Source organism: Typopeltis vanoorti, chromosome 24 (genome assembly GCF_054136105.1).
Source record: "Typopeltis vanoorti isolate ZY-2024b chromosome 24, IOZ_Tvanoo_1.0, whole genome shotgun sequence".
NCBI classification, from domain to species: Eukaryota; Metazoa; Arthropoda; class Arachnida; order Uropygi; family Thelyphonidae; genus Typopeltis; species Typopeltis vanoorti.
The window spans coordinates 76,795,008-76,811,802 of NC_143572.1; the positions used below are offsets into that span (position 1 = coordinate 76,795,008).

Sequence of the window (16,795 nt, forward strand, 5' to 3'; positions counted from 1 at the left end):
AGCCACAATGAGATAAACCAAAGAGCAGTACAATATATCTATTAGATATAGAATAAATTTTTAAATAATAGCTTCACACATAAGAGAAAACTAAACAGAAATTATTACTCCTATATCGCTCATTATGTCATGAGCTTCATTCAGGGAGAAGGAAGAACTGATAATTTAAATTCTGAACACAAGAATAAGTCATAGAAATTGAATAAATTGTTTAGATCAAGCATATTCCTCAGATGCTAACACACTGTTTTTTTTTCACTGTTTACAAATATACCACTTCAAGGCACTCGGCAACTTTTACGAATTGATTTTCCTGATGACAACATCAAATTATTCAAAGTTTACTATAAATGCTGGTTATATTTTATTTGGTGCAATAAATGATTTCAGCAGATCGAGGGTACCGCAATGGGTGTTCGTATATCACCTGAGTTGGCTGATTATTTTATGGAACAGATTTTTAACACAATTTTTCCTCGACCTTGCATTTGGCTGTGTTTTGTGGATGACATCTTGGCCATCTGGTCTCATTCTGAAACAGAACCACTTCAATTTCTGGATAAAATTAACTCATATACTCACATGAAGTTCCACTATTCAACATGAATCTAACAACAGTCTTCCTATTTTGGATACTTTAATACATTGTAACTCTGCTGATTTTTCTACTAAAATAAAGAGCCAAAAGGCTTCAGTTCAGCGATGCAAAAATTATAAAAATCAAACAGATATTAGATCCGCATTATTTCAAGTACCATTCTTCACACAAAATAGGTATTATCAAAAGCTTTGTGCACTGAGCACACACAATTTGTTTTTCTGAATCTCTTCTATTAGAAGAATTAAATAAAATTTACTCTATTACTTAATAGATACAAGACCCTGATACAGAAAATGTTTGATAATTATCATCCCTCTTCCAGATTTGTTTTTAAATGGAGAACCCATCCATAAGAGGTTCGTCAACCTATGGGCAATAAAAAAACTTATTCGCATTTGATTTGAAAAGCTGTGGGTTGTATTCCCTGGGAAACACAAGTGGTGGAAGACTGTTCTAGAGGGCAGCAGTGGACGGGATAAATGAAGAGGAGGAGAAATTTGTCCTGTGGGTTTGGAGTTGATCTATGAGAAGGTGGGGGAACTATTTCTGATGAACAGCAGCCATAGTATTTATAGATGCAGGCTGCAGAGACTGAATGCCTGAGCGAAAGTGAATGGAGTGCACTAGTGAGAGAAGGGCAGTCAAAGAATCTAACTGCTCTTTTCTGTACAGAATCCAGTATTTTCATGGAATTTTTAGGGGAACCATACCAGATGCAAGAGCAGTATTTAATGGTTGGGAAGATTTGTGATTTGTATATGGTTAAGAGTTGTTCAGAGTTAACATAACGCCTTGAGCGACAAAGCCTAATTTTTTTTGGATGCAGAGGAAGCAATAGTTGTGATATGTTTGTGCAAAGGGAGTTAAAGAGATTAGAGTATTGTCAATGGTAAGAGACTAGAGGAACAGAGTTCTTTTACTGTGTAAAATAATCCATTCTTTGAATGTGCTCCATCCAAAAAATATAAACATAAATGGATGGAACATGTTCAAAAAATGCAAACAGAAAGATTACAAAACAAGCCTTAAAGTGCAAGTCATTGTGAAAAAGAAAACCAGGATGTCCTCTTAAAAGATTCAATGATGACTTCTAAGGCAGGAACATGCCACTCTAGGCCTAAATCCTTGATAGGCATGATGATGCAGAGCTGTGTTTTGCATTATTGATACTGAAATTGATATTATCCAAACCCCATTGATGAATGTTTTGAAGATCAGAATTTAAGATAGTAGAGTACTTAGATTTCTAGAGGTTGTCGCGATTTGTGCTTTGCAGGATTTGTCAAATGAAAAGGAGGAGTGTAATATGTTGTCATCAGCAAATCTGTGTACTGGATTTGCAGTCAGCTGGAGTACATTAGTCTTATAGATAGAAGATAAGGAGCCATCCACCATCACTTGAAGTGAGCGTCAGGCCAGAAAGCTGGCTACCCAATTGCAAAAGTCAAGGAACAGATGAAATGATGGGAGTTTTCCTCATAGGCCTTTATGCCAAACTCAGTCAGAGCTTTGGAGATATCAACAACAACCACTTGAGATTCACCAAAACTTTCCACGGTGTTTGTCCAGAGATAGGTTACGAAGGTTAGTAGATCCCCTGTTGATTGACAGTGAAGGAATCCATACTGTTGGTCATTTATTAGATGAGTCTTTAAGGTAGGGTACGAGTTGGCCATTAATGGTTCTTTCCATTACTTTGGAAAGAAATGAGGTGAGAGAAATTGGATGGTAGTTTGAAGGTAAGGATTTGTCATCCTTTTTAGGAACATGTTGTGTATGGGCTAGTTTCCAGACTGCAGGATACATACTGGTAGAATAAGAAAGTGTAAAAAAGCAGCATAAAGTAGGAGTAAGCTATGGGGCACAGACCTCTAGAACAATTGGAGGAATGCCATCAGGGGGCCATGAGATTTTTTTGGTATCCAGTTTGAACAAAATTTTCCTGATCTCTTTCTAGCAGAAAATCAAATGCAGCACTGAGTATTTGGAATGGTTGGGGGGACATTTACCATGATCACTTATGCAAGAGTTGGAGAAGTAGGAAACCAGGAGGTTGGCTGTTTTTAGAGGTGATGATGAAATAGTACCATCTGGGTAATACTGTTGGGAGTAGAAGATATGGCCAATAGTTTCAGCTAGAGCCCTGAGCTCAGCTATTCCAGGCTTTGGTGGAATATGGGAATTTTGTATGCACTATATAGGAATATGGAATTTTGTATGCAAGCCAGTTTGTGGTATGCCAGACTCTTCTTTTGTATGGCCTTGGCACACCTGTGGGAGAACCAAGGCATAGATAAGGATGAGAATTTAGGGTGGAGAGGGGAATAAATCTTTCCATGCTGATGAGTATTATTTTGGTGATTCTTTCTGCACATAGGTTTGGTTCAGGTGAATGGAAATAGTAATCTGATCAAGGAAATGAGAAGTAGAAGCTGAGAAGAACATCCCACTTTGCTTTCTGGTAATGCCATACAATGCGTGGATGCAAGTGTTTGTCTATGTGTTGCTCCATGGGGGAAGAAATCTGCACTAAATTGTGATCTGAGCTGCCTAAGGGCAGACATTCATAGTGTACTTAAATGGGTCACTGGTGAGGAAGGAATCTGAAGTGTTTGATATCGCCTGGTATTCTGGTGAGCATGTGGACAATTTGTGGGAGATCATTTCTGATTGCAAAAGTCTCAGCCTCTCTACCTGCTTGATCTGTGGAGTTGGAGGCAGCAGCCAGCTAGTGTTGTGGACATTGAAGTCCACAAGGAAGACAACTTGACTTCCGTGTTCGGAGAAAATCAACATTTAAGGAAAGGTGACTGAAGAGTTCAGGGTGGTGTTGGCATTAGGAGAACAGTAGAGACAGCATATAAATTTGGCAGAATGGGATGGTGATTTTTAGCCAAAAGAGGTCAAAATTGGGATATTCCAGGTTGGATACTCTCTAGCATGGCATAAATAAACTCTCTAAGATGAAAGGAATTAAAGAGTGTGAAATTCGGAAAGTATGCAATCTGATGTTAAAAGGATCACAATGTCATAACTTAAAGGAACATCTGAACAAATAGCAAGGACTCTACACAGATATAATTTGTATACCATCTTCAAAACGGGATGGAAGTTGTCATCTTTCTTACTGCCTATCAAAGATACACTATCACCTCTATCCTAGCCTGGTGTTTATCAAATACCCTGTTCTTGTCATCTTTGCTACTTTGGACAAACTGGCCATTCTGCTATTATTAAAATCCAAGAGCATCAAAATTATATACAATTTTCGGAATCTGAAGGTTCAGGCCTGGCTTTTCATGCTGTTGACACTAGACAGAGTTCACTGAAACCATACCAAGATGCTAAAATATAGTAGGTTCATATTTGATCATCTATTTTTCGAATTGTGTGAAGTACTATGCTACTGTACTAATCTTAATTGGACAAGCTGTAAGCCTATTCTCCAAGTCTTGAGAAGTGATTGTCGTTATTTGTTCATAATTTTTTTAAAAAATTAATTAATTACACATCTATACCAAAGTCTCTGAACTCTAATAGTGTTTTTAAGAATTCAAATGCTGTTACCAGTTCTTCCACATTCTCCCTGAATGAAGTTCATGATGTATTGGGCAAAATATACAGCAGTAATAAATTCTATTTAGTTCTCTCTTACATGTGTGAAGCCATTATTTAAAGATCTTACTGCGTCTACAAAACAGCTGAGGTTGGGTCCATATTATCACATGTAGTACTACATTTTCTATTTTCCGGAATGGTCTGTTTCTCTCAATATTCAATTATGGATAATCATTCTCCTTTTTTCTTCAACCTCTGATGACACTTCTGAGAGCAACTGCATAAGTTGGATTCTGAAATGGGCTATGTTTTCACCTCAGTGCATACGAATAAACTAAATATAAGATATATAATAAAACAAATGAATTCAGATCATATACTTTATGTATTCAATTTAGTATACCATTTTACAAAACTATGGTCATACCTCACCATACACTTTAAATGTACATGAATTTTCTTCTAAATCAATTCCAGTTATGCCATCAACTTTACGTGCTTGTTGGATATTGGCCCCATGAGCACCAATTGCAAGTCCCATAAGATCCTCAGGAACTTTAAACTCTTCCATACACCCTGGATTTGAATGAAGTTTAGTATTCTAACATGGAAAAAGAAACAAAAGAAAAAATATTTAACATGTGAAAAAATAAATTCTGCATTATAAGGAAATTTTAAAATCAAAATGTTATAGATAATTTAAATATGTTCCAAAAATCTTATTTCTTCTGATTTTACATTCACATGCATTTTTTGATCTGCTCAGGACATGGACTAGTTATTACTAACACCATGTTCCAACATAAAAATGTGCACAAATTCACATGAAGAGAAGATGCAAAGGAATAAGAAAAGTCTCATTGACTATGTTATTGTTGATTGCGATGTTTTCTCCCTGGTGCAGGACACTAGAGTGTACAGAGGATTTGAAATTAGGGAGTGATCACCATTTAGTTTTGAGCAGGATAAAATTGAATTTCATATTGAAAAGAAGAACATGTAAGAAAGTTTTAAAGCGAATAAAAGTTGAGCAGCTCTCAGATGTGAAACTGTAGACTGAAATATACAAACATTATTCAAGAAAAAATGAAAGAGTTTGAGAACAGGAATCAAGCCTTGGAAATTCAATGGCAAGTTCTGGAGAACATTGATTGATTCAGACAGACAGGCATGTGGTGAGTTGTCTGCAAGGATAGAAAAATCAGAACTCCTTGATGGACACAGCAATTTAAACAGGCAGTGAAAGAAAAAATTAAAAAATATCAAAAGTTCCTGGCAAATAACTCAGCTTGTGCTCTTAGAGAATACAGAGACAAATGAAAGAAAGTCATGGGAAGAGACTTTAGTAAGAACATAGAAAATATGTTCTCATTAAAGAAGCTCAGTATCTGTAAAAGGAATTAGAGATGATAAAGGTGATATGAAAATAGGAGAAAAAGATATCCTTGACGTATGTAGTAATTACTTTCAAAAATTGCTAAATGAAACTAGCAGTGATGACAGCACAGTGATAAAAAAACACTGACTGGGCATGCAATCAGGAATACATATCCATACTTGAAGTAGAAAAAGCCATCAAGAGTATGAAATGTGGAGTAGATGATATTCGACCAGAAATGCTCAAGTATGGGGGTATAAAAGTCTTACAGTGGCTGCACTGCATGGTTCAGAGGGTCTGGACAGAGGGAACAATTCCAGATGACTGGAGTAGAGCTCTCATAGTATCCATATATAAAGAGGGAAATAAAACGGAATGTAAGAATTACAGAGTATTTCTCTATACTGAGTGTTCCTGGTAAGATTTATGCCAGTATACTTGAGAAACGGTTGAGAAGGATTGTGGAAGAGAAGCTTGGTGAAGAACAAGTTGGATTCAGGCCAATAGAGGCTGTAAGGATCAGATTTTTACTTTACGACAAATAGTTAAGAAATCATGGGAATATAACAAAGATCTGTATTTTACGTTTGTAGATCTGGAAAAAGCATATGACAAGTTGCCAAGAGAGAAGCTATTCACAACACTATAGTTGTATGGTGTCAGTGGGGCATTACATCAAGCAATACTTAGTCTTTGAGTTGTAAGTTAACAGTTAGAATTGAAGGAAGTACAGGAAGATGGTTTAATGTTAAATCTGGTGTCAGACAAGGATGTAGATTATTCTGTCTGTTATTTATTATCTATATGGATCACATGTAAAAAGAATTAATCTCAGCTCATTGCTTTATGAGGATGATGTCATACTTCTAAATAAATCCACTACAAGTCTGCAAGATTCTCTGACTAAATTGAATAACTGTTGTAATAGATATGGTATGAATGTCAGCAATAAAAAGACAAAGACAATGGAGATAGGTAGAAGCATTGAAATATCAACTGCATTGTGAATGAATGGAGAACCTACAGAACAAGTAAAACATTTCAGCTACTTAGGCACAATTTTTTAGTGAAGATGGTAAATTAAATATGGAAATAGCTAACAGGATCAACAAAGCTGGTATGGTAGTTAGTCAACTGAATAAATTTATATGGAATAAGAGATAAATTAGCCAAAACTCTAAATTAGCTGTATACAAGACAAGAGTTCAAACTAATTTTAATTTATGGATCTGAGAGCTGGGTTAGAAATAAAACACTTGACCAAAAACTAGAGACCGCAGATATGATTCCTGAGAAAGATTAGGGGCATGAATAGATGGCATCAATGGCAATATAATATTAAAAAAGAGGACATTAGGAAAGAACTTGACATTGTTGGCATCCAGGAATGTGCTAGCAGAGCTAATCTCAGGTGGTATGGTCACTTAAACAGAATGGGAAAGATTTGCAAAACAAGTTTTCTCCACCACGTTGGCAGGGAAAAAAACCCACCTATATCGTCCTCTGGAAGACCAAGATATAGGTGGATTAATACGGTAAAAAGTGCCTTAGAAGATAGAAATATAAGATCTGCCAATGTTGAAACCTTGACAGGTAACAGATTGATTTGGAGGAAAACTGTAGAAGGAAGTTAGTAATGATATAAATTTTTCATGCAGTACAGTAAAACCCTGAAGTTACGCGGTAGGTAGGACCAACAAAAAGCGCCTAAGTCGAATTCGCGTAACTCGGGGTATAATTTTGCATGTAATATATATATATATATAAACATACAATTGGGACCAAGGGTTTACAAAAACACCCATTTTTTAAGAAATATAATCATAATTGTAATTTTTTGTACAAAAAAAAAGTTATTTCGATGTCGATGGTTTCATAAAATCTAATAGATTCGTCTGACGGCATAATGTCTTTTTCTTGTCATGCAAAATTTCTTAATAGCAAGCTAATGATTTTTTTATTCCTTGCCTTGTGGCTACAATTCATTCCTTATTAGAATCTATGTCCTCCAAAATTTGTAAATCTTTCTTTTATGATTGTTCTTGCTATGGATTCCTGTAGATCGAACTTCTTTGCTAGCTCACAATTTTTTATTCGGCCTTCAAAATACTTAATAATGTTGAGTTTTGTTTCCAAAGTCAATGTTTTCCTTTTCTTGCTAGCTGTAGAATAATCAGACTTGCTTCTTTTGAATGACATTATTATTTTTAATGTGATAAAATTTTTATCAAGAACATAACATTAAATAATCGCAAGGTTTGTAGACCATAAAAATCGTGTATGAATGGAGACCGCGCGAAACACATCAGTGCTTGTTCACAGCATGTGCGACATTGGCGAATGCGGCCGGCACCTGAAACATACGACTAGTTGTGAATCGTGAAGTGGGACAGAAATACGTACATATAAGAAACCACATAACTCCGGATTCGCGCGAGTCTGGGTATGACTGTACTATCATATCCTGACATTTTCCCCTTTAGGGAAAATGTCAGGAATTTGATGATGATGAAGAATGCATTTTTTGAATAGCTCAGATCAGTGTTTCTCAACCTGTGGTCAGCAGGCAGACTTTTAAAATAGAATAAATAAGTAAAAATTATTGAAATCAAATGGAGCCTTAAAAAAACCAACAAATAGCTTCAGAATATTCAAAGGCTGAAGCAATAAAGCTATATTGTTTTTCACTTCACCCCTCTTTTATTATTCGTCATTCTGCCATTAAATTTGTAGCTACAGAATGACGAATAATCAAAGAGGGGTGAAGTGAAAAACAATATAGTTTTATTGCTTCTGCCTTCCCTTGCTGTTTTGTCACATTTCAAGTGAACATGTGTTATCCACATTTCAACCAATCGCTTGTTGTGTATTGATTTTTATTATTGAAGTTTTCCTTCAACTAAGGCTCAGTATATCTTCATAAGTGCTAAGTGATACTTGAACAAAGTGTGTCATGAGTTAACCCCAGTATTTATATATTTTTTGGAAACGTTTTTTTAATAATGGAAACGTGACTTAGAACTAGGACTTTGAAAAGAAGGGCAAAGGAAACAGGTAATGCTAACCCTAATTGTAATACACGTGTTGTAATGGCCAGTAAATCTGAATATATTAAAGTAGAAGAAACAAGCAGTTCAAAGGAAAAAATACAGTAGGAAATATAACAGTTCATATTTGGAATTCGGGTTTACTGGAGATGAAAGTGAACAGAAACCTCAATGTGTTTTGTGTTATGAAGTGTTGTCGAATGGGTGCATGAAACCTGCGAAACTCCAACGACATTTAGAAACTAAACATTGTGATGTGAAAAATAAGCCAATTGAATTTTATCAGTGATGTTTAGGGACATTAAATCATGGGAAAGACATAATTTCAGCCATGGGTTCCATTGCAAAGCACTGGAAGCATCCTATCTCTTAAGTTTGCGCACAGCAAAAACAGGAAAACCTCATTCTATCGGGGAAAATTTACTACTTCCAGCTATAAAAGATGTGGCAAAAACTATGTCTGGCAACAAGTTACTAAAAGATGTTGATTTGATTTCTCTTTCAAATGACACTGTCGTCGCAGAATTAATGATATGGCAGGTGACACTCTCAGTTAATTGAAAGAGTTAAGAGAAGCCCTTATTATGCATTACAAATAGATGAGACCACTGATGTTACAAATGATGCGCAGTTAATATGCTACGTAAGATATGTGCATGATAACAACATCCATGATGATATTCTGTTTTGTAGAACTTTGTCATCCCGAACAACTGGAGAAGAAATATTTCACACTCTCAATAATTACATAATACACAAAGGGATCCAGTGGGGAAAATGTACAGGCTTCTGTTCGGATGGAGCTCGCACTCTTATAGGCAGGCATAGTGGGGTTGTTTCTAAGGTCAAAGAAGTAGCTCCGGATATGAATTGGGCATTGTTTCATATATAGGGAAGCATTAGCCTCCAAAGGAATGCCACCAGAATTTAAAACTGTGCTACACAATACTGTCAAGCTAGTTAATTTTATCAAAGCTCTACCATTAAATAACAGGTTATTTTCAGTACTCTGCAATGAAATGGGCAGTGAATATACACAACTTTTGCTCCATTCTGAAATTTGCTGGCTTTCCAGGGGCAAAGTACTAACAAGGTTATTTCAATTAAGGCACGAAGTTTTATTATTTGTAAATGAACGTAATTCTGATTTTGCATCACTCCTTGTTGACGAAGCATGGTTATCAACACTATCCTATCTTTCAGACTTTTTTTTTTTTTTTTGGAAATTAAATGAACTAAATCTCTCCCTTTCAGGGAAATTCTTTAACTGTTCTTGATGCCTACCACAAAATAAAGATATTCGAGAAAAAACTGGTTTTATGGATTAATTATGTAAAAGACAGACAATTTGCATCTTTTCCAACATTGGAATCCTTTTTAGTGGAAAAAATATTTTTGTTCATTCTGAGTTTGTGACCACCTCAAAAATCTGAAACGGAATTTTGAAACATATTTTCTGAATAACTTTTATAAGAAATTTTTGTGGGTTCGCGATCCATTTCAGGCTTGCAGTCATGAGAAGGACTTTTCGTTATCGAAAAAGAAACAGTTAATTGAGCTTTCAAGTGACAGTGGGCTTAAAATGCAATTCTCTGATCTTAATTTTGCTCGATTTTGGATCTCGTCTTCAGTGAGAAGTGAATTTCCGGAATTATCTGAAGAAGCATTGAAAATCATCCTGCAGTTTTCTACAACCTATCTTTGTGAGAAAGGATTTTCATCGCTCCTTCAAATAAAAACAAAATACAGAAATTGTCTTAGTGTGTGTGCCGATCTTTGACTGAAGTTGACCAATATTGATCCAGATATCCAGCAACTCTCCAAGGGCCGAGAAGCTCAACAACCTCATTAAACGTAAGTAGTTACATAATTATATCATTTTGTTTATTTGTTTAATAAAAATTAAAACTTTGTTCAATAATGATACACTTTTAATCGTTTACTTCCAATTTAATTAATTATGTTGCCACAGCTTTCAAAACATGCTTTGAGATTTATGTTATTAATTGCACAGTTTTTCCGAAATGTTGGTAATTCCTATATAGGTTTTTAAAAAAAAATTAACAAAAGTCAAAATGACGTATAGGGAACTAAATTAAAAACACTATGTTTATTTTTCTTGCTTTTCTGTTCGCAAAATCATCGATCACATTGTCGAAGTCTATTTGATCACTCAGTTTCTGTTTTATAGACAGTAAGGCAAGATTTCATAAACGCCAAAAAAGGTGCCACCAGAGGAAGATCTCCCTCCCTCAGCTACGCCTCTGTAACTTAGTGGTCCGCAGAATTGTTTTAGGCATTTTACCAGTCCTTGGGCTTAGAAAGGTTGAGAAACGCTGGCTTAGATAAACTAGTTCACGACAGCTAATTTTTTACAGCTACTACCAAGAATTTTCTTGCCATACTGAAAGAATTTAAGTCTTATACTCTCATTTCAAGTCTTGCTTGATATCCTTTAATATTCCTTTAAGTATTTGACAATGCTGTATTTACACATAAATGCCAATGGCAGCAAATGCCTATTTTCTTTTATATAATTAAACATTTTAATAAAAATTATTTTAAAGTTACAAAATTATTATTACCACTCCATTATTACCACTCCATGGAGACAGAAGACTCATCATGGGAGGTTCATTCAACTAACATTTTATCATATTGAACTTAATATCCTGAACACTCTGAGCATTCAGATGTTCTGAAAATGTGTTCCATTTACTCACAATTATTCTCCATGTATAAAAATCTACTCTTCATGCTATTCTTCACCAGGCACTTATCAGTTTAAACACTGTCTTATATAATGCTGTTTTGTTTCACATGCCATTCAACTGGCTTTCTGCCATACTACTTTGCTTATTCAGTCATTTTTTTCCTCCAGTTTAAATTGGCTCATTTCATTAAAATTGTGCCTAAGTAGCTGAAATGTTTTACTTGTTTTGTATACACCCAATTCTAGGGATTGACTCTAGTTTCTCCCATCCCTCACCTTCTACTCTTTTTATAATCCCTTCTGTATTAAGCCAATAAAATTCCCTCACTAATCTTCTGTGTCAATCTTATAAAACCTCTATAATAACTTATATGCTTCTATCACGTCTCTTCTTTTTCACCTATCAGCTAGTTTTCGAAGACCACAGACCTTCAATCTGTAATAATAATGTATATTATTATTTTTATTTTCAGTTCATATATGTTGAACTTGATCTTGTATATATTTCAATATTAATTTTTCTTATTAACCTGCACGTGTGTGGAGTATAGATTCAGGAATTGCCTCTGGCTGGAACCAATTCATTTGTCTAACTAGCTGACTTTCTCTTACACTGATCTTTAAAAGTGTATTTGTATAATAACTGCGCCATTAAAGATCGGCAAAGGAATTGTTTGTCTTTCCTATACATGTAAGAGAAATGCTCAGTGGAACATGGAATTATCTAAAAAATTCAGCTCTAAATCAAGCAACGTTTGAAACTTACTAATTAGTCAGTCATGGTTAACTTTAAGGACACACAGGTTCTATATTTATATGAGAAGTGCATTGGTAAGTCATTAACAAACAAAACAATATATTCATACTAAAACATGGTAATTACAAAACAAAAGAGAAAAGATTTCACACATCTCAAAATTCATCTGGCTTTTATCAATTCTGCCAAGTAACAATACAGCACACTTGTCTAGTTCTCAAATTAATTAAGTCAGCATTCCTAGCCTTTAGCTTAAAGGCTAAGACAAAATAATATATGTCAGACACATGGTTAGTTTCATACACTCTTCACATTAATTTAACTTAGACCATTAACAGAATTATGCATAACTATGCCTCAATCTATCTCCCTTTCAACACTACACATGAACAAATACTCATAACTCTGTAGATAACTATTTCACAATAATTTAGAAGTGCTTTTCTGACTTCACAACTTTACATTGTGATAGCAACTATATAATCAACATTCCCTGCTCTAAGGTTCACAATCCATAACAGTTCTACAATAATCTTACTTGAAACTTTTCTCAGCCAGTTCAGCATTCAGGATCCTAGAGATCACGAATATAACCTTCTTCTTTCCCGTTAGAACCGCAAACAGACACTGCTCAACAATGACAATACAGCATTCTTGGAGATAACTTACGGAACTTCGCGATGGGACTTTCTGGAATAGGCCAACACCGCCGTTAAAAATCTCCTATCATTGGCGAAATACTAGCAGGATATCCTTCCCCCTATCCTTGGAACAGCTGGACACAGGAACCTTTGTAGAAGCGACACCGGAACAAATCAGGAACAGAGAGCCAGGAGCAGAGCGCCTGTCTCCTTTTTATTCTACCTTCATGGCCTTGGAACTTCTTCAGATAGAGTTCACCGACTGATGTACCAGGGGTTCCTTCCCCTCTATGGAATCGTTGAGTCATAGTGGGAAAAAACCCATAACTCGTTGCCCTTCACTCCTGGCAATAGCCTCAGGTCTATATTTCTAATCCTGTCTGGGCTATCTCTTTGTTTGTACAAATAATTTAGCAATTAATTCTAATATTTTACCAGATTACATAAAACACTTAAGAAAAATTGTTAAGTAAACTACAAGTATTTTGTATTGACTTTCTTTCTCGAGTAAAATCAGTATATAAGAAATTTGTACAAAATTCTTTCTATACAAGATTTTACAAATCTATTCTCAGAGGAAGTGTTCCATAGACCTGTCCCAATTTTTGTCACTCAACTCAGGATCCTCTCCACCACTTCATCGTCATGAAATCTGGGTGTCCAGATCAGTGCACAGTAGTGCAGATGTTGCTTTATTAGAATCTTATATAGCGGAAATAGTAACTTCTCTATCCCTGCTCGTTAATGTAATCTTCAACTGCCACATCATCTGATGTGGTGTCTTTGCTAGATTCATAATTAGCCCTCTAAACTTCAACTTTCATGCCCATAACCCCCCCCCCCACACACACACACACACACAGCACCACCACCAAAGTCCCCTGGCTTCAGTAGTCTCTTGTAGTTTAGTTCTATTAATATAGCATACAGCTTGTGAGCTCTTCTTCCAAAAGTTCATTGTTTCAGGCCATACTAAACTAGCAGCCATTTACATTTGTAAATGCTTTTGCAAAGTCCACAAATATCACTGAGTAGTCACTCATTACCAATTCCATTTTAACTTTATTATAAAAAATAAGCAAATTACTAAGACAAACTTACCTTTCGCAAAACCATGTTGCTCCTTATAAAGTATATTCCTATCTACCCAGTCCCGAATACTGTCTTTTACCAATTTCTCCAATACCTTTACCACCATTCCAGAGAGATACTGAATGACCTGTGATTTGCTACTTCTGTCATCAATCTGAAGACTGGTTAGTATAGCAGCACATCATAACATCCTGTCTTGTGATCTCTTTTTTTATCTTTTCATAACTCTTAGAGCCGTCAGTTACCATTGTGTTATTTATATATGAAATTCTTGGTCTGCCCCATGGCACCTTTCCTTCTTCAGTCCTCTCCATTATTTCTGTAATTAGTCCTGCATGTCTAGGATGGTGTCCAATTAGACTTTTTCTTCTCTTGTTGATGTGGTTCATTTTGTTTTGTTAGCATCCAGGCCTCACAACCATATAATGTATCCACGGTTTTTTTTTTTTTTTTTTTTTTTTTTTTTTTTTTTTTTTTTTTAGCTGGGTATTAAGTCCTTTACTGGTAAAAATGTTTCTTCTGTTGTAGAATGCCTTTTTGGCCAAGATTACTCGTGCTTTAATATCTGATGGGTTTCTTCCATTTTCTGTGATAAGACTTCCAAGATATTTAAAAGAAGATACCTGTTGTATTAGGTTATTTATTTTCAGGTTTATTTTCATTGGATTTGCTTTACTTTTAATTAATTTACTTTACTATTAATTTCTACAATTAATAGTTTCTTACAATTAATTTTTAGGCTGTACTGTGTGAAAATTTCTTCCATCTTTCAGGGTGGATTTCAGTTTGTCTTCATTATCAGCTATAATTGCTATCATCTGCAAACCGTAGCCAGTTATTATCAATTTCATTTATCTTAATTCCTGTTTCTATTAGTTTTTTCAATTTATTTATTGCATCTTCAATGCAGAGATTAAACAGTACGGGTGAAAGAGAGCAACACTGTCTTCTAAGAGATAGTAAAGCACACAATAGCTCAATACTTGTGCACAGCAGGGAAAGAAGCAAGGCTTCCCAGGTCATAAACCAGTGAAATCCTTGTACATTCTTAGAGACTTGGAATGTGAGAACCCTCCTACAAATTGAAAAATTTCAATTTGTAGGGGGGTTCAGATTGATTGGCACCCTCTTATCGCATAACACTCCAGCCATCTCCCTCCAGTTCCTCCAACCCGCTTGTATCCTGCATCCCACTTCCTTCTCAGCTCCTCCATCTTCTTCCAATGTTGAACCTAAGTATCTAAAGTCCCTCACCTTCCTGATGACATTTCCTTCCAGCTCCAGATCTGTCTCCCACTTCTTCTCTTGAATCTGCATACAACATTGTCCAAGGTGCATCTTCTCTCACCTCCTCTGTTACCACCTCCATCACAATATTAAACAGAAACAGACTTAATGCTGACCCTTGATGCATGCCAACTGTTACTTTAAAATTTTCTGTCTGTCTCTGACAGGTCTGAACACTTGTCTTCACATTTCTGTACATCTCCAGCACCAACCTGACATATTTCTCCCGAACCTTCTTCTCCCTCAGACTTCTTGCCTTGGCACTCTATCGTATGCTTTCTCCAGATCAATAAATGCCAGATGTAGCTCCCGTTGTTTCTCTCGAAACTTTTCCATCATCTGCCGTAACCCAAAGATAGCATCTGTTGTTGATCTACCAGGCATGAAGCCAAATTGTTCCTTTGCAATCTCCACCTCCTTCTTCAATCTTCCATCAAGAACCCTTTCTAGGATTTTCATTGTGTGGGACATCAACTTTATTCCTCTGTAATTTTTACAGTCTTGCGCATCCCCTTTTACCCTTGTAGATGGGGACAGGAGTACTCTCCCTCCATTCCTCGGGAACAAGAACAGCAAAAACTACCAACTATTCATGACTTCAAATTCAGCAAATTACCCTTTCTTCTATTTCATTTATGCTTTCTACTTCTTTGGAGGAAGTGTTTCTCCATAAGCAGTTCTTAAAAATTGCAACACATAGTTGTGTTCAAATAGAATAATAACAGCATTTCAATAAATAATAGAAAATAATAGCACTAGCGTGGGGAACTGTTATAAAACATACACAAAGATCTTTCCCACAAAATAATGTATTAGCACATTTTAAAATTATTTATTATCTATCCTTTCTTAGTAATAAAATGATTTAATCAGAACACAGCATAAAAAATGGTACATTGCAACAGTAGTAATCATTCAATAACCTGAGAACAATTTTAATTTTAAAAAATTAAAGGATATGTTGATAAATTCCAAGCAGGTTTACTGTAGGATGCATGCACGCACGCACACACACACACATCAAATTTATGCTGTTGTTAAACATGATGTTGTAAGGAATTCTATGCTTCCATTGAAAGAATTTTAGTTCTTTAGCAGCTTCTTTTAAGAAATTTTAACACAGAAACTAACAATCATTACATAATATGAATGCATTTGCCATAAACAAGAGTAGTCAATATTATTTATACTGACTCATTAGATAAAGTCAACATTACTCAGTAGTCACATTGAGAAGAAAACAATCGCTATCTGAATATGAGCAACACCTCAAGTTAAATGAAGAATAAATTGCAAAGTTATGTGTAAGAGAATAATCCAGCCTCCTCTCCTCCTTTATTCATTTTTTTTTCTTTTCGTAGAAGATCTCTTTAGAAGCCCAACAAATAAAGTAAGCAAGCAGTTGAATCCACACTCACTTAAGTATCACTTTTTTGTCATACAAGAAAATCCCAAAACAGAGAGAGAACAAACATAAGCCAGTCATTTAAATTGGGTGGGGGGTAAGAGTGTAAAAATATATACATACCTCTAACTGTCTAGCAGCTTCTTGTGTCCTACTAAGAAGTAGCACCTTTTGACGTAAATTACGAAAATGCATTTCGGACAATAAAGATGATCGTTTTTTTGCTGCTTCTGACCTAGCCTTTAAAAACAAACAGTATTAAAACTTTTCAAAATAATTATAATAATTATCTTCAACAAATACTAAATCTTACAGA

The 16,795-nt window shown here is 35.3% G+C and overlaps 1 protein-coding gene across 2 annotated transcripts in view; it reads right to left on the reverse strand.

Moving 5' to 3' along the window:
* Window positions 1-16,795, reverse strand: part of LOC150093418 (RNA-binding protein FXR1-like) — a 272,912-nt gene that overhangs the window by 134,392 nt on the left and 121,725 nt on the right. For both annotated transcript variants that reach the window (XM_090413280.1, XM_090413279.1), the window contains exons 8-9: window positions 16,603-16,719; window positions 4,587-4,760 (exon numbers count right to left, since the gene is read on the reverse strand). In XM_090413280.1, the coding sequence (XP_090269406.1) occupies window positions 4,587-4,760; window positions 16,603-16,719 (291 nt within the window). The remainder of the gene's footprint in view (window positions 1-4,586; window positions 4,761-16,602; window positions 16,720-16,795) is intronic.